The 24,905-nt window shown below is 31.8% G+C and overlaps 2 protein-coding genes and 1 long non-coding RNA gene across 3 annotated transcripts; 2 read left to right on the top strand and 1 right to left on the bottom strand.

Moving 5' to 3' along the window:
* Positions 1–617: 617 nt before the first annotated feature.
* LOC135146597 (leucine-rich repeat-containing protein 15-like) lies at positions 618–6,775 on the top strand. Its single transcript, XM_064078719.1, has 20 exons — positions 618–659; positions 903–1,017; positions 1,325–1,396; positions 2,055–2,126; positions 2,210–2,281; positions 2,529–2,600; positions 3,702–3,773; positions 3,832–3,903; positions 4,280–4,351; positions 4,443–4,514; positions 4,646–4,717; positions 4,991–5,062; positions 5,263–5,334; positions 5,610–5,681; positions 5,739–5,913; positions 6,160–6,252; positions 6,307–6,363; positions 6,415–6,495; positions 6,548–6,592; positions 6,656–6,775. The coding sequence occupies exons 2-20, from the start codon at positions 923–925 to the stop codon at positions 6,770–6,772; spliced, it is 1,527 nt and encodes a 508-aa protein (XP_063934789.1). The 5' UTR covers positions 618–659; positions 903–922; the 3' UTR covers positions 6,773–6,775.
* Positions 6,776–18,568: 11,793 nt separating this feature from the next.
* Positions 18,569–19,223, bottom strand: LOC135146627 (uncharacterized). Its single transcript, XR_010283888.1, has 3 exons — positions 19,159–19,223; positions 19,040–19,101; positions 18,569–18,660 (listed from the first exon to the last, which is right to left on the bottom strand). It is a non-coding gene; the product is annotated as an uncharacterized LOC135146627 (long non-coding RNA).
* A 418-nt stretch (positions 19,224–19,641) lies between these two features.
* LOC135146578 (ER membrane protein complex subunit 3-like) lies at positions 19,642–24,123 on the top strand. The gene is made up of 9 exons (XM_064078699.1): positions 19,642–19,679; positions 19,727–19,781; positions 19,931–20,035; positions 20,095–20,257; positions 20,608–20,672; positions 21,850–21,940; positions 23,015–23,091; positions 23,209–23,278; positions 24,083–24,123. The coding sequence occupies exons 4-9, from the start codon at positions 20,149–20,151 to the stop codon at positions 24,121–24,123; spliced, it is 453 nt and encodes a 150-aa protein (XP_063934769.1). The 5' UTR covers positions 19,642–19,679; positions 19,727–19,781; positions 19,931–20,035; positions 20,095–20,148.
* The last annotated feature ends 782 nt before the right edge of the window (positions 24,124–24,905 follow it).

Genomic DNA, 24,905 nt, shown 5'->3' with positions numbered 1-24,905 from the left:
CTAATCCTTTAGAACATGGTAGTCAAACTAACCAGAGATTGTTTCAGGGATTGAGCCTGTCATTCAGGGTTCCATAGACCTACTCTTGCAAATTGAACCTAGGCGACAAGTGGTAAACATTGTAACGTGTAACCTAAAGGGGTTAAGGCTTCCAACCTTAAGGTGAGGGGGCTGATTCTGTTACTTTCTTTATGTAAAGCGCCTATCGCATATTTTCTCTTTGTTACTTTTGCTTCTACATCCAATTTCTAAGTTCTGTTTCTTTCTTCGTTCCTTTCTTAAGTTCTCTTTCCGCTTGTGCAAAGCTTTGATATAGTTGTGCATTAGCTCCATTCTTGCTCTAAGACCTTAGCTTTGTTAACTATTATTGTTTAAGGTTAATTAGTTTACTTTTTTTTTCCCCTTACCATCTATTTTAACTCTTATAAGTTCACTTTAGGGCTCTTATTATCGTCAGAGAAAGATAGCACTTATTAAAGACAAACTATATAGGAGGGAATAAAATATAGCTCTCAGATTAGAAAATGATTATTACCCACTCGTTTCTTTGGAAAAAAATAATATAAGATTATTAGTTCTTAAAAATAGTAATAACGACTATTATATGCGCATCCTAAATCTTGTTCCAGTTCTTAACTCTAAATTCCCATCTTTACCTGGTACAACAATTAAATTTGTATAACTTACTTAAAAATAGCGTTAACGTTTATAAAACTTATAATTTCTAAAAAGGCTAAGCAGAAATCGTCAACTTTTATAATTTTTTTCGTTTTGTCTTTTATTAACTAATTGATAGTATAGCGTACAGCAAGCGTTTTTAATCTTTTTTATCTAGATAATAAGATTAAAAAAAGATGAAAATAACATTACTACTTTTATTTATGGCTGGTTCTTAACTTCAGTAGTGCAAAATTTGGTTTACATGAACGCTTTGCTGCTTTGGCTTTTCTTCGGAACACTACGGCAAGGAGCGTACTCTCAAGATGGCTGTCAAGGACCATTTAATAAAAGAAAGGCGTAAGTCTTATTAGGCTAACTAATTCTATAAGAGCTTCCTCTAGACCTTTATTTAAACATCACCAGCAAAATTGTATGTTTTCGTTTTTAAACGGCAGTTTTTTATAAGGTTACCGACATAGGTTTTAGGTTAGGCGCTGTAGCATCCAAGGTCTTCGTTGAAACGATAGCTGTTTTATCACGTAATATTAAGAGAATAGTAAAAGGGTTTCTAGGGTAATACTACTTTTGATACCCCAGTTTATGAGAGGAATGTTTCTATTTAATGAGAAGTTAATAAATTGATATTTATAAATGAAATAAATAGAGCGTTAGCGCGATGTTTTTTGTCTGTCCCACTCCCGACAGGTGACCAGCTATCCTCAGACATACAGTACTTGTAAGTTCCTATCTTTAATGTTATTACTTCTGACTTTGCAGTTTCAATCTTTTTGTTACTTACCTTGAACTATTATTGAAGTTACACTAGGGCAATGCCACCTTCGTCTGTCTAAACTAGTTAAATCTACTAAGTCGCTAATATTAGACTTAATTCAACTGTCACAATTACAAAATGAATAAAAAAAATTAATTTAAAAAAATGCTATTATAATAAGCGCCGAGTTTTTTGGTAAACGATTTAAAAGTACTTGTTAAAGTTAGTGGAAGTACTCCAGTCAAGAGGGACATGGCAGTAATTTAATTATTAGTGCAAGTGTAAGAAAACTAACAAAGTAGGAAGAGGCCGCCTTTAGCCAAATTGGCGAACATCATAGAGGTGCAAGAAATAGGTACTTCCTTTATCAATAGTGCAAATGATGGATAAAATATATGGATTACTAAGTAGAATATTTTTAAGTGGAATTGCTGTAGTTTGCTCGCCCTAATTGCTTCAATACTTTAATTGGTTATCTCCTATTATCTGTTGCATCAACATGTAACAATTTTTCAAGTGTAATTGGGGTAAATAGGCATTCGAAAATTATTTTCTTGTTGAAATAACTACTAAAGTAATAATATCTCTTGCTTACTATTTTTTTCATTTGTTAATGATGTAGAAACTTGGGGGAAAATAATATAACTTCACTGCCTAAAAATCTTTTCAAGAACCTTGTCGGCCTACATTCTTTGTAATTTAAATTAAAACCTTATTTATAATCATTTAGTTTACTTACATTTTAGTTTTGTAAAACTTAATTTATAAACATAAAAGGGTTTTGAGCGATAATGGTCTTACCTCAATTTATAATTATAACTTTAAATATCTTGGAAGCCTTAAAGAATTGTAAGTTAACTGTAATTTTGCATAGAAACCTATCAGTCACTCTAGAATCTACATTTAATATGTTTTTTTAGCTTAAAACAAAGACTTTTTAGTAGCAAAAAAAGGCATTAGTATAGCCTAATTATACGGTTGCCGAAACTAATCCTCTTAGAGACTTACTATTTGCCTATTTAGCGGTTAGTAGTTAACAATTTTTTGTTTAATTTTTTATATAACTGCAAATAAACTTCCTTATTATACTTTATAGAATTATAAACAATAATCAACTTGGGTTCATAGAGGAAGGCTCGTTTGACGATCTTAAATCTCTGGAGCATTTGTACTATAAAATAATATAACCTATGTTTAAGCCTAATTTGTTAAAATTTCCGATGTCAATATAAATTGTTCTCGTAATTTCCACTACAATACTTATAAATATTGAAGTACGAACTTCTTTTAATTCGTCTTTTACTTTTTTTAAAGTATTAGTTATAAGGGAGTGAATGCTGTTAAAACCGTAAAAAGAGTAGTAGCTTTACCTTCACATCCCAGCTTAAGCTATAAAGAATTAATTTTTTTTTACTTGCAGGCGTAATTTTAAGTTTCTTTAAAATACCAAATGTAAGAACTAAAAGTACCTATAAAATTAATGAAAAAGCCTTAAAAGCTCTAGTTCTTAAATAGATTTAAGTTCTAAAATTTGCGTAACAACTTTAGCAAGCAGTGTTCCCAAAAATAAATTATGATTTTTAGGTTTACCCTTTTACTTATATACACCTTTATAATTCTTTAAAAATTTACGAGTTCCTACTCTTATTATTAATTCTAGTTCTTTGTCACTCACAACGTCTTAATTTATATATTCTATATTTGTGTAAGTTTTATAAGTATTTAATAAACTCTACTGTGTTATTTAGTTGCAATTTTTTTGAGCGTAATTCAAATTCTCTTAATTTTAATTTATTAACATTTTAAACTAATAAGCTGATATAGCACTTAGGTTTACTGAATCCTTTTTTTTACTGGTTTTAAATTAGCATTACTTAAACATACAGTTGCCTATTAATTAATGATAAGCTGTTTAGAGGCTTGAGAAACGTTACTACCTTGTAAGACAGCTTTTAACTTTCTACTAATAACAAAGTTATCCATACAAATTTATTATTCATATAATGTCTTGAATTATTTATTCTATCTTTCAATAAGTTATGTAAGTATTTAATAAGCTTTGTTATGTTAGGTGGTAGCGGGGTTTATTAAGTCTACCTCAAATTCTACCTAAATTTATTAAATATTATATTAATAAGCTAAGTAAATGATGTATTTAGTGAAGAAGTTGTACTTAGCCTTTCTTACTAGTATAAATTGGTGTTACGTAATACATCTAGTTGCTATTAAAAAATGATATAATTTGCGTTTTTTCTACTAATTGACACAGGTCCTTACAAAACAATTACTTAACTACAGTTAGCGATAAGCTATTTAAAGGTTCGAGGAACATTATTACCTTGTAAGTTGGCATCTAACCTCTATTAAATGCAAATTTATAATTCATATGTGTTATTAAGGAATTTAGCTTGGAATCGATTGACGTCACTTGAGAAAGATACCTTCATAAACTTAAAGGACCTTGCATCTTTGTGAGTAACTGAGATTTTAAAGTATCTTTTCGTAATCAAAACTGACTATTAAAGGAAGCGTAAGCATTTCTCTGAAGACTTATTTTAATATAGCTACTTGATAATAGTATAATATACTGAATAGCAGCTTTCGAGCATGTATCAGGGAAAATAATTTTTTTTAAGCGCTGTGCTACGGATTTAGATATCTTTTAAAAAGTATTCATACGAATTAAGGGTGGGTAAAGGAAAGCTTAATAACGGTGTTAATAGATTAGAATCTTGTAATGTAGCCTAATAGATTAATTTAGTGCTTTTTTAGTAGTTTATGTATATTTATTATAAAATTGTCTTTCTTAACTTAAAAACAGAAAGATTCACGTAAAATCATTAATAGATTGCTCAGTCATAATAGCATAAAGTCGTTTAAAGCTGCTTCAATTTCCCACTTGAGAGCATTAACAGAATTGTATGTTCTTTAAGAGAACCAAATAAGAAAGAATATGTTGTTTTTCACTCATTATTCTATGTATTTATGCGGTGTATAAATTTTCATATAGGTATTTGTCTTATAACCCGATCACCTCAATAGAATACGATGATGTCGAAGTTTTCCTAAATCTAAAGCAATTGTAAGTCGCTGCTAATAACAAAAACAGATATAACTTTTTCTAATATCAGAAAGCTAAGAGACCATATAAAATAGTTGTAAGAATGCTGGCATAAAAAAACTTTTTAAAGCTAAATTAACTACTTCCCTTAGTTCTTTAAGAAATTGCTCCATTAAATTAATAGCTGATGAGGCATTTTCGCGGTTGCCAAAGTTGATGTATTTGTAAGTTGCTCATAGTTTTTTTTCTTTCTATTTTATGTTGTTTTCTACCAACATATTCTGTAGTAGTACCACAATATAGCTTCCTTTGTAAAACTATATAATTAGGTCAACTTAATAATTGTCTCTAGGTTAGCTCTTTTGGCCACTTAAAAAATTCATAATATATAGATTTTTTTAAATGGCCTCATATTTAACTGTATGGAATCTTAATGAATTCATAGACTTGGCTTCTCAAAAAAAGCTTTTAATAGATAACTAACTCTAACTTATTAGGGATCTACATAAGAACGAACTTACAGCGATCAACGATGGCATGTTTAAGGGCCTGAATTATTTAGAAATCTTGTAAGCTCTTTTGTTTTTAGATAAATGAAATTTTTAAGGATGAAGATATTTAGAAATCCTGTAAACTCCTTTTTTTTTTAAGAGTAATATAATTTTAAAGAATGAAGGTAATCAAAATTTATAGAGCTTTATATTGTTTCTTTTTTAGGACTATTCGGTTAAGACGTAAAAAAAATGTTAATAAACCTATTATGTGTTAGATATCTTTCGGATAATAAAATTACATTCATTGCGCCTAATTCCTTTGGATCACTAACGGAACTAAGGACCTTGTAGGCTTATGCTTCATTACATAAACTTGTCATAAGCATAACTTAATTTGTTTATTTAAAGTGAAAGCGGCTATTTTCTGTTTAGATATATTAATTAATGTTATCTGTAATAAGAAATTTATTACTTATAGTTTCAAAAATATATTGATTTATAGCAAATTCTTTTTATGGTGCGCTTACATGCATTATAGCAAACGTATCTGTTAGTATTAATTCTTTGGTTGTAATAAATATATATTTGTTTACTTCTATTCGTCTTACATAATGAATATTAGGCATTTATCTAGTAATCCTATAACTGAGATCGGGCCCAAAGCATTTAGTCCTATCTTGGATTTTAGAAATATGTTAACTTTTCTTGTGTTATCCCTTCATTTTGTTTACCCTTTATTTATTTAATTCAGTGTTTTGAAACTCGATAAGAATTTTCTCTGTTGCTCGCGCGTTCTATATGAAAGCCTTAGTTATATAGAATCCAAATGCACCTATCAGGGTGCTCTCGAAGAGTATAATAGCTTTGTTAAGGAGAAGTGTAGTTCATCTTTCGCAGCAAACGCTCAAGGTGTCCAAAAGGAAAAGGTAGCTCTTAAACTTGACGTTTTAATTGCGGTATCCCTTCAATAAACTTTGTCTTCGTTGCCGATATTTTAATTTGTCAGTGAAAAATATATGAAACTGCGATAAATTTTTATTTGTTTCCTCCTTAGTTGTCGGGTTACCAAGACAAATAAGTATGCTTTAACATAAAAAATCACCCGCATAATTAATAATAGCGTTAGTAACTTTCGGTGACATGGTAGTTTCTAGCCTGATTACTTGTGGCAGGTGGTTCAGTTGAACTTGAACTTTAAAGTGCCTGTAAACTCGTCCACTAAAAAGAACCAGAATCCGACAAAAAGAGTCGGCATATATAAAAAGGCAAGTTTTCTTGTCAATGAATAAGCGCTCATTATAGACATTGATCTTCCTTAGAAGATAGGAAGCAGCTTAAAAGTAAAACAACAATGGTGGGTCGAAAACAATAAAAAGGTAACACACCCCCGCTTTACTGCTTAATATGAGTTGTTATATTTATAAAAGATAAAAATTAATTCTCAATCGCTTGGCTATGATAGTAGTGAGAAATTAACAGTAAAAAGACGCGAAAGAAACAAAAACACGGTACTGATGTTATTGAAGATACTATTTAAATACATTATTTCTAGTTTTATAGAGATTAACTGGACTCTCCCTAGCCCGAACCAAACAATTTTTGATTGTAATTTTCGCAATAATCACAATAGTCATTATTATAACTTTGTCCGTATTATATAAACTTGAGAGTTGCAAAAAGAATTATGGTAAACAATTTCGCATTCAGAATCAAGTAGGAATGAGTACATTGAATCCTCTTTTTAAAAGTGGGATCAACACGGGTTATAACTATTCAGGGGTATAATAAAAAAATTTCAATTATAACTGCTCTATTTTTATTAAGCGTCCTTCCACAACCGGCTTTAGTGGTGAAATTAGCATAAGCTGACTATTATAGAGTTACATACACATCTGAAATGGGTGTAAGGGCTTATATAATAAATTAACGCAGACACAATAGACAGAGAGTTTCTAGTTTAAAAATTGACATCTTTGAGTTTAGCTTATTGCCTCTCTACTCTAAAGGGAGTAAAAAAAATTGTCCTCAGCTTCAGTACTTCATTTAAATTTATTTTTTTGTTTATTCATAGCCTTGCGCCCAATTTTAAGATGAAATTGTAGTGCTTATTTTAGAACTTGAAAGAGAGAGGAGTATGAGTTTAATGAGTAGCTTCACGTCAGCAGTTAAAGAGCTTTGGAAGAGTAGAGCTATTTTATAATAACGCCTCCTCGAAGAATAATTAATAATTTTTTTTCGTGCGTTAATACAACTAATTAGCTTTCTTAAACTACGACCTACCCATAATTTTAGGAGAGCTAATCCGACTTAATAAAAAAGAGTAATGGTGCCGACTTAAACTTGAATTACTCATAGTTAAGCAACACCTAAAATTACGTTCCAGTTAAGTAAGTTTTCAATTCACTATATCTTTAGAAGAGTAATCTTCTATCAATTTTAATTCGAATTTATGTTTTTCAAGTCTCCTGTAGGGTTGGGCGTAAGAAAGCTCTTGCAAGCGAAACGAAATGTAAATTAACCTTTAATCAGAGTCGCAAGTTTTCTGTGGATATCCTCAAACAAGTAGTATAAGAGCAATAATCCTTCTACTTTATAAACCAATTTTACTGTTTTAGGCTAAGGTCTACCTGAGCTGTGTAAAAATAAGTCTCCTCTTCGTTTGTACGTTGAGGAACTTTTCGATCAAAAAGAATTTTAAATGCATCCTAGTAGGAACAGCTGTACCAATCAAATCATAAAAAAAAAAGGTAGTCGCTTGGCTCATCTGGCACTACGGTCTCTCATTCTGATTTCTCTAATATCATTTAACAGCGTTGTGCATGTGTAACTTCTCTTAATGTATAACAACCCAGCTAAAATTGCTGTTATTTCTTCAAAGCTTTTGTAAGTCGTATGTGGCTTACCAAACTCGACTTCTATTGACTAATGTTGCAATAGTTAATATTTTAATATTAAAAAAAAAGTAGCAGTTTTGATGCTCAATTGATGATTTTGATATAACGGCTGCAGAAATATGGAATATATGTATTACTAGATTTATTTTGGATCCTCCCCTTGTCACATATATACCCTTCACTTTTCCATAAAGCAATTGTCTCTTTTTACTTAACTTTTTCTTCATACAAATAAATTTTGTTCAGTATTTTTACCCGACGAATAGGGCCTGGGGGCGTATAGTCGCATTACTTTTAGCTTCAAATTTTTTGTTAGCAACCTCACAAAGGTATATGGTATTATGTTTTTAAATGACTACACTTAAATTTATCTTCAAAATGCCTTGAAAAACTTTTAGTTATATGCTTATAAATAAGTTTATAAATAAAAATTTCCTCATGATATTGCATAACAAACGCTAACGTATTTAAAAATTTAATGCTTAAATCTTAAAATGATGGCAACACCAAGTATAATGCTTCTTTCTTTTCCTAGCTTTCGTTGATAAGTTAATAGCCTCCACAAACAAGAACACAATTGGGGTATTCGTCAGTAAGGCGAGTAAATCCTTTGACCGAAAGGTTTCTAATTTAACAGTGTTTAAATCATTTCGTCCTCCCGGAATCATTTTTTTTTTTGCGTTTAATATGCAATGTAGTTTGTTCAAATTTTATGCTAGCCCTACTCTTTTTTAAATAACAATTTTACGATTCCCTTATTTATTTAAATTTACTGTTCAATTTTTACCGACCTCTACTTGAAAGAAATGCCTCCATAGCGGACGAATTCATGAAAAGTTAGAGCGAAATATATCATCAAATTTAAAAACTCTAGTATGGCAGTTCTACTTTAGTTAAGTTAATTTCACAAAGTATACTTTTATCTTTGTTAAAGAAGGTTATTAGTGCATTTATAAAATTTTATTAATGTTTATTGGCAACCATAGCGCTTAATTTTATAAGAATCTCTGTAATGGTAATAATAATAAGAAAGTAAAAGCATATAAAGCCCCTAACTATAAGTGATTGAATCAATATGACATGAACTTCATTAAGATGTAAGGGATTCCCAGCGGGAGCAACTTGTGCAGGAGTTCCCCTCAACGTGGCGTAAATTATGTTCAACTTCAAAATAAAATTTCAACGTTCGGGGCAGCAGATACTCAAACCGCGGTGATTTCGACGGAATGGTTGGGCTATATATATATAGTACTAGCTAATAACACTACAACTCACATACAACCAATACAGTTTTTCAACCGACCAAGGTATGCGTATGTTTGTTTGCTACTGTTGCAACCGTAAGTTAACCCGTTATTTAGCCAAGTTCTGAACTGTTTTTGTAGTTGTTACAATGGATCTGGAAACAGACCTTTAATGTTATTAGAACATTACTCATTATACAGATCTTTCTGCTAAGACTTTCCGTCCGCAATCAATTACTCGCATGACGGTAGTTTTCTTATAACTTAGCTATTTACTTCCAAGCAATCATTCAGTAATTGCAAGAGTTCAATAGATCTTTCTAGGCGTCGTATATAAATATTACGCTTCGAAAGGCATTGCTAGGACTCAATGCGAAGCTTTCATGACCAAGTTAAAGAGTTGTTATCTCTTTGTGTGTTACTTTATTATGTTTAATCAACAAAGTCATTTTTATTATGAGTTAAGTCTAGTTAATAAATCCGAAGGCATCAGACACCAGTCAGAATATTACACATAATGGTTCATTTAAAGTTACTGGGAAGTTAGCAACTGTTCCAAGACTTTATCCAACCTTAGTGTTTTGCCAAGTTTAAAAGCATATTTTTCGATACGACCCTAATAGATCCTATAGTTTTCGGTAGTACAACGTAACTTAACAGAGCGCTCAAAAAGTAATATACCATAATTACGCTGCATTGGTTTCCTTAGTTAATTAGCCACTTGTGTCAGAATTAAGTCAAAGTATACATTGGTTTAAGCTAGTTTACAGCAACAATATTGCCAACATCTTTGCAGAGTTGAGGATGTCATGACCCAAGACAGATGTTTTCGCATTCACGTTGCATTACATCTACGGATGGCAACCCATTACCTTCCATAGATCGAAACCACCTGGAAACCGCCGGGAATAACGCCAAGACTGGACGCAATTTATATATAGGACCGATCTTTTTCGGCCGCTTATATTCTTATGGACCAGGCGACGGAACAGGGATCCTTACACCCTAAAGAGTGTGCATTTCTGGACACTGCTAAAAGATGTGGCTAATGGTCGAGTTGGATGCTACCACTAAAGTCCGACCGACCGCAGTTGCCTGGTCAGGCAAGTCAATGAGCCCCCCCAAACAGAATTTAGTCGTTGCTACCACAGCCCAGAACAGGAAGTCCGCCGCAGGCAAACCCTCAAGAATAAAAAAGATAAAAGACAGAGCGTCCTCTCGGGCGCGAGCATCGAGACCAAGAAAAAAAGTTCTTATCTCTTCTACGGGTTTTAAAAACTCTAAATTATAAAAATGACCTTGAAAAGGACAAAAATAGTGCTTCTACCTATATAAAGATAATGAAAGATAAACGAGTGTAAATTTTAATATTATTTCAAGATAGAAGCACAAAATAAGTACAAGGGCGTTGACTAGGTTTAAACTAGCTTATCCGAGTAAGACGCCGAATAAAATAAGTAGTTCGTTAAGCCGCTATTTTTCTTAAATTTAGAGGTGCCTGAGGAGCACAACACAGACCACCTATAATTAACAAACAAAAAGTGGGGAAGGGTGCGCCATAGCACTTCTCTTTCAAACACTAATTGGTGTTGCGCCCTCCACTGGTTAGTCAAAAACATCCATACAACCATGACAACTCGCTATAGAAAATTGTTTAATGGCACTAAAGATGATTTAACCAAACAAACTATATTTGGCGCCAAGTCGGCGAACAATTATATGGCTTGGCAGTGTTTTATAAGAACGTTGCTATGAACTCACAACTTAAAAACTAAGTTAAGAAATTACCGTAATTATTTGCCTTTGCGCGAACATTCAAAGACTTGGATGAAGGGAAGTAATGTCAAAGGTGCATTTTTCTTGAAATGAAGAGAAAAAAAATAAAAATTCCGAGGCTTTCAAAGGCAATAAAAAGTGGATAGTTTAGTTTACTGAGCACCTCCGAGGTGGTATTCTTGGAAGACGTAAAGCAAACATTCTTCACTCTTAGAAATTTGGTTTAAAAAGAAACCATTATGTCGTTGAACTTGATGACTGTGAAGTAAATGAGCGGCATGAAAATGTATGACAAAGACCCACTGATAAATTTACTCGAACGAGTAAAAATTCTCAAATAAATGCGAAATAAGATGGGAGGACAGTAGTCATAGATAAAAACAAAAGTCATATTATTTATAAGACTTTGTATTTTGTACAATGAATAAAAAAGATGACTAAAAACGTACAGTCAATGGAAGAATTAACTTTCAATACCAAGTTATAAAAGTAACAAAAATAACAATAGTTTAGCTTCGAAAGTTTTTTATTTTTACAAATTATTCCCGATATAATAAAAGGTAAGTGTAGTATTTTTGTAAATTATGTACTAATGTTACTTGGTTTCTATAACTGCTGAGTCTGCTTTTGGATGGTGGGCATATTGAGGGTAGTCTTTTTAAAATAGAAATTAATTTATATTTTTAATTCCGAATACTTTTCGTTCGGTCCATAGATTGGCAATTAAAAGGCAAGCTTTCTACCTTATTAATATTCCTCGGCATCTACTGTTTAAACTAAAAATGAGTTATTATTACTTACTTACTCTTTGCATATACGATATTAAAAAACATTAGTAACCTCAATTTATTCACGAGTTACACCAGAATAGTTCATTTGCTCTATAGTCCAAAAACTCTCTTCTTCTTCAAGCTTCAATGCACAGTATACATAGTTAATGCAGTTCTTATTGGGTCTCTCAGGAGGCATTCACTTCTACAAAAACGATTAGTAAATGAATTACATTTTATAATGAACAAAATGCATTATAAGAATTTCACATAAAAAATTTCATAAACATAATATTCTCTAATATCATCCATAAACCCAACTTGCATTTGAAATAAATTATATTGCATTCAAAAATTTGAACTTTAGGCAAAATAAAATATTGAATATATCGTACAGAAAAATAAACTTTATTTCCTCTTGCTAGCCATTAACCTTCAGTTATCCACCGAAGAGTAAGATAAAGTCGGAATCAAACGGTTCTATTTTGCTACTTACTACACTGAATGTGTTGTAAATTATAACGTTAAACATTTCTTGCATTTAACCCTACAGTAGTCGCGCCTCTCAGTTAATCAATGGTAGTCGTAGTAGGTATCTCAGACCCCTTGAGTTTAAATTTTTTTTAAACTTATGTTAATAGAAATAAAAAATACCGTAAATTTTGAAAACATGTTTTATTGAGATATTAGGATACAGCTCACACTAAACTTTATCCTATCTAATTTGAAAATTTAGAAAACAAAATAAATTTTAGATCCGTGAGACCCTCCGCGACTACAAGGGTTAAAAGTTTTCCATTTGTAAGCTATGTTGTAGATTTTGTTACTTTTAGATCCAATTAACTTGCGGTCATTATTGGCTGGCCCTTACTATATAATTTTGTGTAAAAATCCTCTTTACAAACCGAGTACTTCGATTTAGGGCGTCCTCATTTTATTTATAATTTTACGAAACTCTTACTCAGTTAACCTTAAATTAAAAACTGGGGTACAATATCCCGAAAAGTTTTACAAAACATTGCCTTGAATGTACTTTTGGTAGCTGTTTAATAATTTTTTTATTAGTGATATTTCCTGGTACTCTTTCGGGTCGTAAAAGAAAACCGAATTTACGTGCTCTCAACAGAATGATAGCATGCACATTAGCTTTAAGCTTGTGTTAAAAAAATGATATATATATATACTTTAAAAATAATTCTATCCCTATCCCATATTATATACTTAGAGTCCATGGGGTGGTAGGCGATAGCGTGCGCCGGCCAACATTTCCTTTTTGACCTTATCTGTCAGTAATCGATTAGTGGGTCTGATTGAGCCGATTGTAGGTTGTGATAGCTTTACGTCGAAAATGTTACCCAGAGGTTCAATCTAAAGATCTTGATGTAAGGCCTCGATGCGTACAAACCACGGCGCGTCCGTCATAAGGCGTAGCAGCTTGGTTTGCCTCACTTGAAGCGAAGAGATTATAGCCGGTGTGCCATAGGCTCAGACAGTTGACGCGTATGTCATGATCGGTCGAATTCACGACAATTACTAGCGTCGTTTGTGGTGCAGCGAGAGTTTGCTTCGAGCATAGTAAAGGGTAAAGAGTTTGAACCGCCGCCTTGGCCTTTGCTGCAATATATAGTTTATGTGCGGCCGCCACGAGAGCTTATTGTAGATAATGACCTCAGGTATTTCGCCTCAGGGCACCAAGGAATTACCTTAATATTAAAAGTTAGCGGCAATAGTGGTGTAATGCTGATACTGGCACAATGGGACAAGTGTCTTTGACGTAGAGTAAATCACTGTGTCATTAGCATATAAGACAATCCGCATATGGAGGTCGTCAGGCTATAGCATGTCGCCTACATAAAATGCAAAGAACAGAGGTGATAAGAGAGAACCTAGTGGGTCTCCCGGTGTTAATGGTCTTAGGGGCGAGCGCGCATCTCCCCACACATATTAAAGACGCGACCCTTAAGGTGAGCTTTGATCACGTTAAAAAGAATAGTAGGGAGGGCTATGGTGCGCTATCTGTGAAGCAAGCCCCTGTGTCAAATTCGGCCAAACGCTTTTTCGACATCAAGAAGACGGCTCCCGTTGCCTTCTTTAAAACGAAGGTAGGGGTCGTCCACTCTGTTAAGCGAAGGAGTTGTTGAATCGTGGAGTGCCCTTGTCGAAATCCAAAATGGAACTCTGGCAGGGCGTGGCTTGCATAACAAATGCCTTCAAGCGACGCAGTATGGCTGCCTCAGCTACTTTGTCAAAAGCTGACAAGAGGCTACTAGGCCTGTATTTGCTTGACGTAGATGCAGGTCGTGGTGTCTTCAGGTACATCACTGTAGTTGCCGTCTTCCAGCACTTTGGAGAGGTGACAAGAGCCATCGTAGAGTTGATGAGGCAGCATTCTGTCGTCGCCATTGGTAATTGCTTTAATAACGTTGGGAATACTGTCAAGGTCATGTGCCTTTCGTCTCGGTTAATAATCTCTACTATTTCCACTATAGTTATTGGCGCAAGCTGTTCCCCGGCATTAGCAATGGAGTTTAATTCACAAAGCACTTTGTTAGCAACTAAATAAGCTGAGGGCGCACCCTGAGTAGCGAGGTGATCAGAAAATGGAGTCTCTTTGTCAACATCATTCCCCGCCACAAATTTGCCGTCTCGCATAGTAGAAAATAGTTAACGCTCTCGGTTTCTGTAATTTCTAATTAGCTTTCAGAAAGAAAGCAACCGTTAACCGTTCTCATCCAAAATATTACTTAACATTTCTCCCACAATCGGTTATAGTGCGCCCACAACTCTTTCCTTATGCGCCGGTGTAGCCTATTAAGAGCTTCGGGCGTTGTGACACCGTGGCCAGTCGAATTAGGCGTCGTTACTCGCAGGGGAGGGTCTTCCATGCATCAGGCAAGCGGTTAGGCGGAACTCAACGTGTCGTCTTGGTGGTTTAGTACGCCATGACCAAAGATCCCTCGAAATCAGCGACAGCAAGGTCAGGTTAGGTGGGTGTTCTGATTAAGGCGAAAGATTGGAAAAGGTTATATTAAGAGCCTCGGTAGATTGAGTCTAGTCCGAAAAAGTTCTGGTATATGTCCTCTGTTACTCCTTTTCGTCGCCCAAATTAAGCAGAACTGGCATGGTTTGACGAAAGTTCGTAAAGAACTTCAATTGCAGTTGAAATATATATATATATTTCGAAACGGCGATATCTAATACGTCTAAAATCCATGTCTTCGCCGTGTGCGTTGGGTACTGTGGTCCTATGACGTTGCAGTCCGCACTCGTCGGTGGAAGATCCGAGGATTTAGCTGTTTGGGTTATCGACATGGCTGTTTCAGGCGGGATGCTTGCAATTTAGGTCCTTAAATTCAATAACTGAGGAACAAGTTATATAAAGGGCATCAAGCTCTGAGGTAATGCGGTAAGCTGGGGGGCTTGTAAGCCCTAATTACCGACAGGGCCCCCTGGCTGCTTAATTTGGATGGACACTTCAACCTCTCAATGCTTTGCAGGGTTGGTAAAGATATCATATATTGACGCTTTTGATGGAGCTTGTAATGGTATTGGTACTTTATTGTACCTTTAGCATTCGTCACGGCTTTTGGCGCATTGCCTGGTCGTTGATGTATGCTAGTAGCACTACTAGAATAGTGCTACTACTATATAATCTATAGATACTAGTACTATATATATCGCGCCGCTCCCACTGCAATCCTTGTTTTCTCTAGAACGTCATCTGTTTTAGAACAAAAGACGGGTATGATGTAGTGTTCGTGATCTAAAAAGCATCTCTAACCTTGTTGACAGGCTTGTTGTCAATATTGAAAGCAGTTGTCGAAGTGCTGGTTGCGGTTGTAGGGGGTTATCTGTATTAGAATTTATAAATAATTAAATAAAAAATATTAAAAAAAGTATGTAACTAAAGATAAGCAAAAAATGATATGATAAATAAAATAGTATAGTATAGCTTTTCTACTTCTTTTATTCTGAAAGTCTTGTGATATTTATACTAAAAAATGTGTTCGAAGAACCAATCAAATTCCCCTTTTTTATTAACATTTTTTAAAAAACTACCTTTAATAATAATTTTTTTTTGCATACTAAATAAAGCGGATTCGAAGAACCAATCAATATCGGCATCGCGACCAACGAAAATCCATTTTTTGTTAATTGAATTAGTTTTTAATTTAATTTTGTAGTTATTTTCTTGTTAGGCTGGGGTATTGTCTTTGTGGACAGGCGAGCGGCCTAAGAAATTGTCGGAGTTACATTAATAGGGACCTGTTTTTGAAGTTTTGGTTGGATGAATATTCACAGTCACGATAATTGGCAGTGTGCGTTTCACCGCAATTAGCACAACTGACAGTACTTTCTCGTGCTTTTGTCCACTGTGCAGTCAAGTGGCCCTCGCCACATTTAATACGACCAGCGGAGCAGAAATGCTCTGTGTCCAAATACCCTGAGAGCGGTGGCACTATCCGACTCCATTACTCTTTCGGAGCACTTCCACCCTAACCTGGAAAAATTGTAAGCCATCTTTAATTCCAACAGCTTTCGTTGATCAAGGTAAAAGTCGCTTCGTGCGTTTTTCATCGACATTGTCCTCAAGCTGCATCCTTGCCAGGCCGAGGAATGAGATGCCTTGCTCGCTTAAGTCTCCCTCCACGGTTTGGACGTAAAGATCGCAATAGATCCCACGTAGAACAAACTATAAAGGTTTGTCCTCCGGTAGTTGATAAGTGAAATGAGGTAGCGGTTCATCGCGCATGTCTTGGTGATAGCTCGATACCCGTCTGCTGTTGCAGGAAAATTTTTATCCTTTGACGTGTATTCCTAGACTTTGGAACCCTGCTGATGCCATTGGCTAACAGAAGTTTTACAAAATGATTCCACTTCTTTTTCGCAGAGAACCATAGGCGGGAACTTAGTGTTTCGCTCAGGAGATGCAGCTGCGGAAGGTGGCTCGGATTCACTGGAGATATTTCATTGGGAAAACTTTCTCTAATTAGCCATATCAACGTCTTTGTTACCATTATTATAAACAGTTTTTTTTTAATATTACTGATAAGTTTACTATTAAGGTTGATACAGTCATTAAAGCCCTTTACAAAAGTATTATTACTAAATTACTTACTACTATTACTACCTTTTCTTTGTATAATTATTATTATTTTTACTATTATTGTTATTGTTATTAGTTTGGTTATAATTTCTTTTAGTGTCTTTTATCATAAAAGCTTTCCCTTCACTCCTCTAAGATTTCTTCTTTCCAAGGCTCGTTAAGTACTTGGAGAGCAGAGTAAGGGTTAGCATTATTACTTATAATAGAAGAATTTCTATCGGCTCTTTTCGTCGTTTAGTCTCGTTTTTAATAGGCGTTTATTCAAAATCCTGTAATTTCATTTTTACAGCCTTCAGCTCTTTACGAAGTTTTTTAATAGTAGCTAATAATATTTATTAGTCCTTCGTAAGTCGGCTTCTAGAAGTGGGGGACTCATCTTATATAATAGCAAACGAATAAACACAAACCGCATTCCTTATCTTCAAAATACGTTTAATTATATGAACTAATCTTAATATATCTTTATCGTAATGCTTTTTTCCTGCTAATTAGCCTAAAATGGTTGAATAGCTTTTCTTTTAATTTATAAATATTAATCCAATTTAGTATTCTTATAAACCTGAATTATATATACTTTAAAGAGTTTGAACCTAAATATTTTTATAACCTCATACACAATCTCACGTTACATCTTAATAATTTATAATGCTTGTTACTTTAAGTTGCTGTATATCTACATTCCCTATAGAAATCGAATATTAAAATTATTAAGAAAAATATTTATCACTGCTTTAGTGACTTTTAATAACTTAATATTGCAAATGATAAAATAAAGTTTAATTTCCCTTATTTCTTTGAGGACTTGAACTAGTCCATCTTAATAGCTATTTTATTGCATTAAGAAAAACACTACTAATTAAAAGAGGATTGGAGAAAAGGACACAATAAAATAATTTTAAGCACCCAATATGGATTTAAAAGTTACAACACTATACAGCTGTTTACTCTTAAAAGCGCTAGGAAGGTCCCCTATTACAAAAAAAAATTCTTTAGTGGTTATATATAAGCTTTTGATGAATTTAGAAGAATCTAGTTAAGGGCTACTCCCACCTGGTGAGAAGCTCATAGCCTGGACGGCGGTGCTGATCGGTGTCTCCCAGGTGGCCTCGGATCTTGTGCCTCTCCCGGCGGTGATTTATAGCGTTTTCCACCACACCAGGGCGAACGGCGGGAGACCGGGCCCGATTTTTTCCGCATTTTCTGACCTCCGGGAGAGCCATTATGGCTCTCTAAAGAGCGTACTCAGGTGGGCACTCTGCTCCAACCCCTGCAGAAGATGGGAATTCAGATAAATCGATTTAAAGTCTTAGTAAGAAGATCGGCCGTAGTTTACCAGTGCTAAAAAATTAAAAAAAAAGTATCCAGTTACTGTCTTGGCCACTTATGCTAAATTAAGTTTTGCGAAGAGGTCTCTTCTCAAAAAGAGGTAGAACAAGAAGGGATAATTGTTATTTTAAAAACATTTTACGAAAAAAGAGAAGTGAAAACTAGAAGTGAAAATTTAAAAAAGCTGTTTTTCGGATAATTAGCGCTACGACTAAACTTAAGTGTTTTTTCCTCGACTATCTTAAGAATTTGCTTCAAAGATACAGAAAGTTCAAAACTTTATACAGTAATAATAGCAATATACTGGTTTATTATAAAGTTCAACTTCGTCTTAGAATCTTTCTCAAACTTTTATCACTCCTATGCTTTATTCAAGGTCAACATAAGTTGATTTATTTTAAAAGTTGACAATTTTAATAAGTAAAGCTTGCTTTCAGCTCAAAAAAATTAAGTAGCAATTTTTTTTAAACTTAATAATGAGTTTTGGGTGATAGTTTTTTTTAATATGAACTTTAATTTTGAACTTGTCTCATCCGTTGACAGCCAGTTGGGGTATCTACTTATAAAAAGAAAGGTTAAACATCTTATATTTCTAAGTGAAGTGGGTAAATATCCAGTATATAAAAATATTAAATTTAAATTTTTTGCTCTATGAAAACTGATCAGCAAAAGCTTCGAAGCCTTTAAACAAAAAAAATGTTTTAATAGAATTTTAAGCAAAGATCAGCTTATATAAAAACTGAAGTTCTAGAAATAATAATTTGGTGAATATCATTGTGAAACTTTTGGGATTAACTATTAATATATTTTTACAGAATAATGAAAAATACGTTAAAATACACACACGCAGCAAGCTATTACCTATGTATACTATTTGCATTTATTTTATTAACGTATTTTTCCATATTTTTAATTATTTTATTATAATAACTTACATAACCAAGTGTATTGGAGTGACTAATTCGGTAGATAAGTCCAGCAGCGCTTTTTATGTGTGCTAAGGTACTAAGTAAACTATCTTTAAAACAAGAGTAAAAAAGAAAGGCCGGTTTACAATAGCGAAAAGTTGTCTTGAGTTCCAATATCGGAGCTCCAAGGTACGGATAATTAAAATACTAAAAATATATAACTATAAATAACTAAAAAATAAGAATAGTTTTTAGAGTTTCACTTTTAACTTTATGCAAGTTACTAACTTAAATTTTTTAAAAAAAGGGGTTACAACGTAGATAATGTACTTTTAAGTCGGAAGAAATAACTAAGAATTAAATAAATTACTTTATACCTAATATAAGGTTTCTATTTTTTTAAAAAAAGTTGTGCCAACCAAAAAAGGTGACAACCATTCCTATAGGAAAAGTTGAAAAATAAATAGCTTAAGAGTCAAGCCTGGTGTCTTGAGGTTCTGCGAAAACTTGCTCTTCGCGTTTTTAAGTAAGGTTTGCGAGTACCGTCCAAATTCTAAAAAATTTGCTACTTTACCTTGAAGTTTTTTTTTATACAATATTCGCTTTATCACATTGCTTTATAGCAATGACCACAAGTATATTTCTGGATACCCAAATTCGTGACTGGGTTTTAATTCCTTTAAGCCTTGTAATATTTCTAATAGAGATTTTTAGAACTTACTTATCCCAGTTACTTCAAAGTGATAAGAAAATTAAGGACTTAGGATCGGTAAGTTGTTTTATAGCAAAATATTTTAAAAAAATGTTTTGTGTACCAAATCTTTTGAAAGTATTAGTAAAAAATATTTAATACTTTGTAATAATTAATACATAGCTATTGTTCATTCTAATAATTTATGGAAAAATTATTGTAAAAAGATTAAGGAAAGTCACATAATAAAGCGTGTACAGCTTTTAAAAGCCAATCGTAATTACCTTTCAAGAGAATCTTTTTATGCTCGAGTGCATAGTTTTTGTGATGAGGTTATTTTCTTGTTAGAAAACTGTTGCATTTTTAATTTAATTTAATCTATTTTCTAAAGGTTTCCGGCATTTTACGAGAGAATCCTTCTAAAAAGCCTTTACAGGGTCTTTCTATGGATCCTGAGAAATTGGCAACCTCACTTAAAAATAACATGCAACTTATGATTACCCAGATAATTTTGTATAATTGGGTTAATTATTTCTTCTACGGATTTTTGACAAGTAATTTTTTTAAAAATTTTCTTAGTTGTAGAACTGTAAAATTTTTGTAGTTTTTTAATTTATGCTCAATTTAATTGATTTATTTATATATATCTATATATTGTTAAATTTTTTTTTTGAGAGTTAAAACAATAATAAGTTTCATTTATATGCTTGCAATTTTTTTTGTTTTGGCTTTAACGTTTCTTGTCTTATTAGAGTACGCGATTAACAAATTTTGTATTTCTCTTATAAACTATAGATTTTTACGGTTATTATTTATTGTTCCAGAAATTTAATATTTTTCTGTACGTATTTTTTTACCATTCTTTTGATAGAAACTTAATAATTTTTTAAATTAAATTAACTAGCGAAAGTACCTTTTCCGTTAACATTGTCATTTAAAACTATGACTCAAAGCGGAGTGGAACTAGAGGTAAATTTTTTTAAGAAAAACAAAAAAAAAAGATTAATTTATAAATTATTTTTTGAAAAAAAGTTTAGATTTCGGAGAGTGCCAAGGAATTAACTTTTTATTTTTTTTTTCTAAATTATAGATTCTTATATATTTTTTATAATAGCCCCATTTTTATGCCATTGCTTAAGAATCAGTGTGGTTGTTGTAGAGACATAGTACTTTGAGATTGTACAAACTTAAATTAAAAAAAAATTCTAAAAAAGCTTTTTTATTTTGAAGTTTATATAATCTTTAATTTAAAAACTTTTACTATATTTCCAGCATCTTTTATTCACTACTTTTTCTATTATTTATTGTTTTACATCTGAAGAATAATTATTTTTCATTTCAATAAATTTTTTTAAAGCTCTGTAAAACGTATATGGAGAAAAGTTCATTGGATATAAATTTCTTTTGTACTCCACTGTGACTTCTAGTTTTTTCTAATTTAGTCGGAAAAAAGCAGTTCTTATATGAAATTAATTCAGTTTCGAGATTACAATATTAAAGTTAAAAATTTTTTATAGCTTTCTTTTTTTAATAAAATAATAAATTAAAAATCAAATTTAAAAAGTTTCTATTATCAATTTTTAATTTTCTTATAGTAATTAAGAAAAAAAAGATTTTATAGTAAATTTAAGTTATCAAAGAAACAAAGCATCCTTTCTAAGCCATTTTAAAAATTCACTTCAAATTATGTTTTGTAAAAATTCGTGCACGCGAATTTTCTACTTATAAAAGATTTGGGGATATTTTTTTGTTAACCTAACAACTTTACGTCGGCCAACTTCTTTTTTTTTTTCAATCCCCCTCGTTGTTTATAAGTGATTTTTTATTTTGTAGCAAAACACTTCTCGTCTCTACTTTAATACTAGCTTATAACTTTTATAAAAAAAAAGTCATTTTCTAATTATATTTCGGACTTTAAATAATTCTAATAACGTTATAAAAATTAGTTTTAAAATTATTTCATTTTAAGGTGTAGTACTTTCACCAGCTAATTTATATGAAATCCTAAAATTACTTTTATAAACTTTTATTTCTTTCTAATTTTTTTTTATATTTCCTATATTTTATGAATTATTTTAATTCGATTTATACTTTATTAATGTAAACTTTTAATTTTTTTTTAAATTATTTTATCCTTCAACAAAAGACTCTTGATGCTTCCTGGATCAGCTCGTTTAGCTGGTATATTCTAAACATGTCTGGAACGAGAGGCTTGATCACTCTAATCTTGGAAGATGGTTTGCCAGAAATTAAAACAATTTTTTCTAATTTTGTTATTGTGCAAAATATTTTAAGCGGAGAAATGCGCTCTACTCATATGATTTTTAATTAGAAAATAATTATAAAGTTCAAATAAATATATATATAATTGGCATCCTCTAATCTATAATCTATTTATTTTCTTATAAATTTTGAGTTTCTGAAAATGTATTCTATTCTCATAATTAGACGATACAGATCATGTGAAAGTTGTTTACACGTGGTGCGTTGATTATTTTAATGGGTGTTGTGCTTCCCTTTCCAGATTCGAAAAACTTTCTGTTATGTATCATCATTATTAATAATGCATTGAGTTAATAAAAGGTTTATAGTATGCCTGATATTGTCTAGAATATAAATTGAAACTGAAAGAACAAGATATAAAGAAAAATTAAAAATTTATATTAAATTTTGTTTAATTTTTTATATAAAGTTCATTTTTTTTTGGTTAGTTAGTTATATAGCAAAGAAATTTGCTATTCTGTTTTTATTATTACATGAATTTAAGTTTTCTTGGTGTCCTTTTTTAATAAGAGGAGTTCATTGATTCAGAGATTTTTATTCTATAAACTAAATTATGCCAAAAAAAAATTAGGGATGAGGAAAAAAATATACTTGTGGTCATGTCTTTATGTTCTTATTATGTTTTTTTCGGTTGTAATTTTAATAATTTTAAAAATTATCTTTCTATAAATTTAAATTTTGAATCTCCTTTCAACTTTAATTAATTATACATTTATCTTAAATCGTAGTTGACTTTTTTTTGTAATTCTGTTTTTTAACTTTGTACACTTCCCTTATAAATCTGTTGTTTTATATTTTTTTTATTCATTTCTGGTAATTTATACTTTTTATTTATACAAAGGAATTTAAAAATAATAAATAAAAGTTGTTCCTCTTTTTATTTTTATTTTAATTAAATAATATAAATATGAATCTCCCTGTAACGGCTTTACACCGTTTAGCTTAGTAAATATTCAATTTTGTGCTGCATAAAAATTTGGATTTTAAAGATTTTATTAGTTTATTCTATTTTATTATTAATTTGTAAGAGACGACTTCAGATGATTTTACTTTGATGCAAAGTCATTTAAAAGAATCTTCTCAGCAAATTACTGATGCCAATGCGGTAAGCACGCTCCTTTCCCTCAGAAGTCTAAATTGCATTTAACTATTTTTAAATAAATTTATTTTTAGCTTCTCCCACCGTTTTGGTTTGAGTATTAATTTATTATTTATACAAAAGATTTTTAAGGCCGAACGAGAAGAATTAAAAGTGTTAAGTCATAGCTTTTTACTTGAAGATATAGAAAGTCGTACGCTTGGATATACAAGTTGAGAATAACATTTAATAAAATTTTTATTCCTCTGTTTCTTCTTCGTTCCCTACAAAATATTTAAAATTTATAAAGTAATTTGGGTCAAAAAAGTTTTGAAATAATTACTTGTAAACTTATTTAAATAATGTTCATTTTTTTAAAAGTATGAAAGCATTGTATCTTTAGCCCTTATTATAAGCGGTTGATTAAAATAAAACTTTGAGCATCTGACAAGTCTATATGATCGCTCTGCTTGATTTACTCTCCATAAATTATGCAATAACTAAAAAACCACCCCTTAATATATCTTTTTTCAAACCAAAAAAGTAATTGTATATAACTTTATAGAGTTTAAGATTAATAAAAGAGCAGGCATTACTTATATAATATTTTCAATTTGGGTTTAAAGCACAGTGGTATAGGAAGAGAACGTGGCATTAAAAATAAAATATTAAGAGTCTATTACTAACTGTCTCCATGGAAAGCAGTGTTGCACAAATTACTGAAAGCCCTATAAGAAATGCAGCAGCATTTTCAGATGCACTTTATGCAAGGAAGCTAACACTCTGGCTAACGGAGTTATTAAGTAAATTCACCTATTTGGTTTGAATATAGAATAAAAACTTATACCTTTTGCTTAGTAGAATAATTCGTTTTGTTGATAGTCTGATTTTATGTCTTTGATATAGATATTATGGATTTAAGACAATAAAAAGTGGTTCACGTTATAATTTATTTACAATTGAATTGTATTGGGTTTAAGTTAACTCAACATATATGTAATGCATCCGTTTTTTGTAGCACTACGAGAGTCGCTGGTGGCGCTAAGTAGAAAGCACTGATTCTTGCCTTTTAATAAATATCATTCTACACGGTAAAAATTAATAACTACTTATTTAGTTAATACTTCCACACAATTTTTTAATAATTCTTTTTAGGGTTCAATACAAGCATCTTTCAAGATGCCCGCAGTATAAGCAATCTACGCTTACTTAGCCTACGCGATTAAAAAATAGAGAACTATTTAAGTTTGCAGTACCCTTTTTTACTTATAAGAGTAAATTAACATTTAAAAACAAGCAATTTCTTTATAAATGCAGGCCTATGAAACCCTCTAAATAGGCTACAATTTTGTAAAAGAAATTTTAAGTATGTGCACGTTAGGTTGAACGAAACTTTAGAATGCGCCGTGGCTGTTATGTTTTGTTTGTTGTGGAAATAATAAAAATAACGCAAAAAATTGCAGTAGAGAATCAGCAATCATAAAAATTTTTGCCTACGATAATAAACTACGACCTTTAGTGATGCTACCTAAACACCTGCTAAATTTAAATCAGGGATATCGGGGAGCTCAAGTGCTAGCATTTCAACTACTACTACTATTAGTAATGATAATGAGAGTTATAGTTAAAAATTGGGCTTATAGTAATAATAACAATTAGAATATAACCTAGAATAAAACTTTTAACAAAAAAGATGGAATTAGCTCTAAATTATAAATTAAAATATTGAATTCTTTATTGTATATTATGCCTTTTACAGGTTTCAATGGGTTAACAAACCTGAATTATAGCGAATTTTTAACAAATTTTTTCATCATTGTCAGCCCAAATCTCTACACGAA

Source organism: Zophobas morio, unplaced genomic scaffold (genome assembly GCF_036711695.1).
Source record: "Zophobas morio isolate AGI-343-1 ecotype UQ-CSIRO unplaced genomic scaffold, CSIRO_AGI_Zmor_V1 ptg000243l, whole genome shotgun sequence".
Classification (NCBI taxonomy): domain Eukaryota; kingdom Metazoa; phylum Arthropoda; class Insecta; order Coleoptera; family Tenebrionidae; genus Zophobas; species Zophobas morio.
Note: the sequence above shows the minus strand (reverse complement) of the source record. Positions and strands in the feature narration are given on the sequence as shown.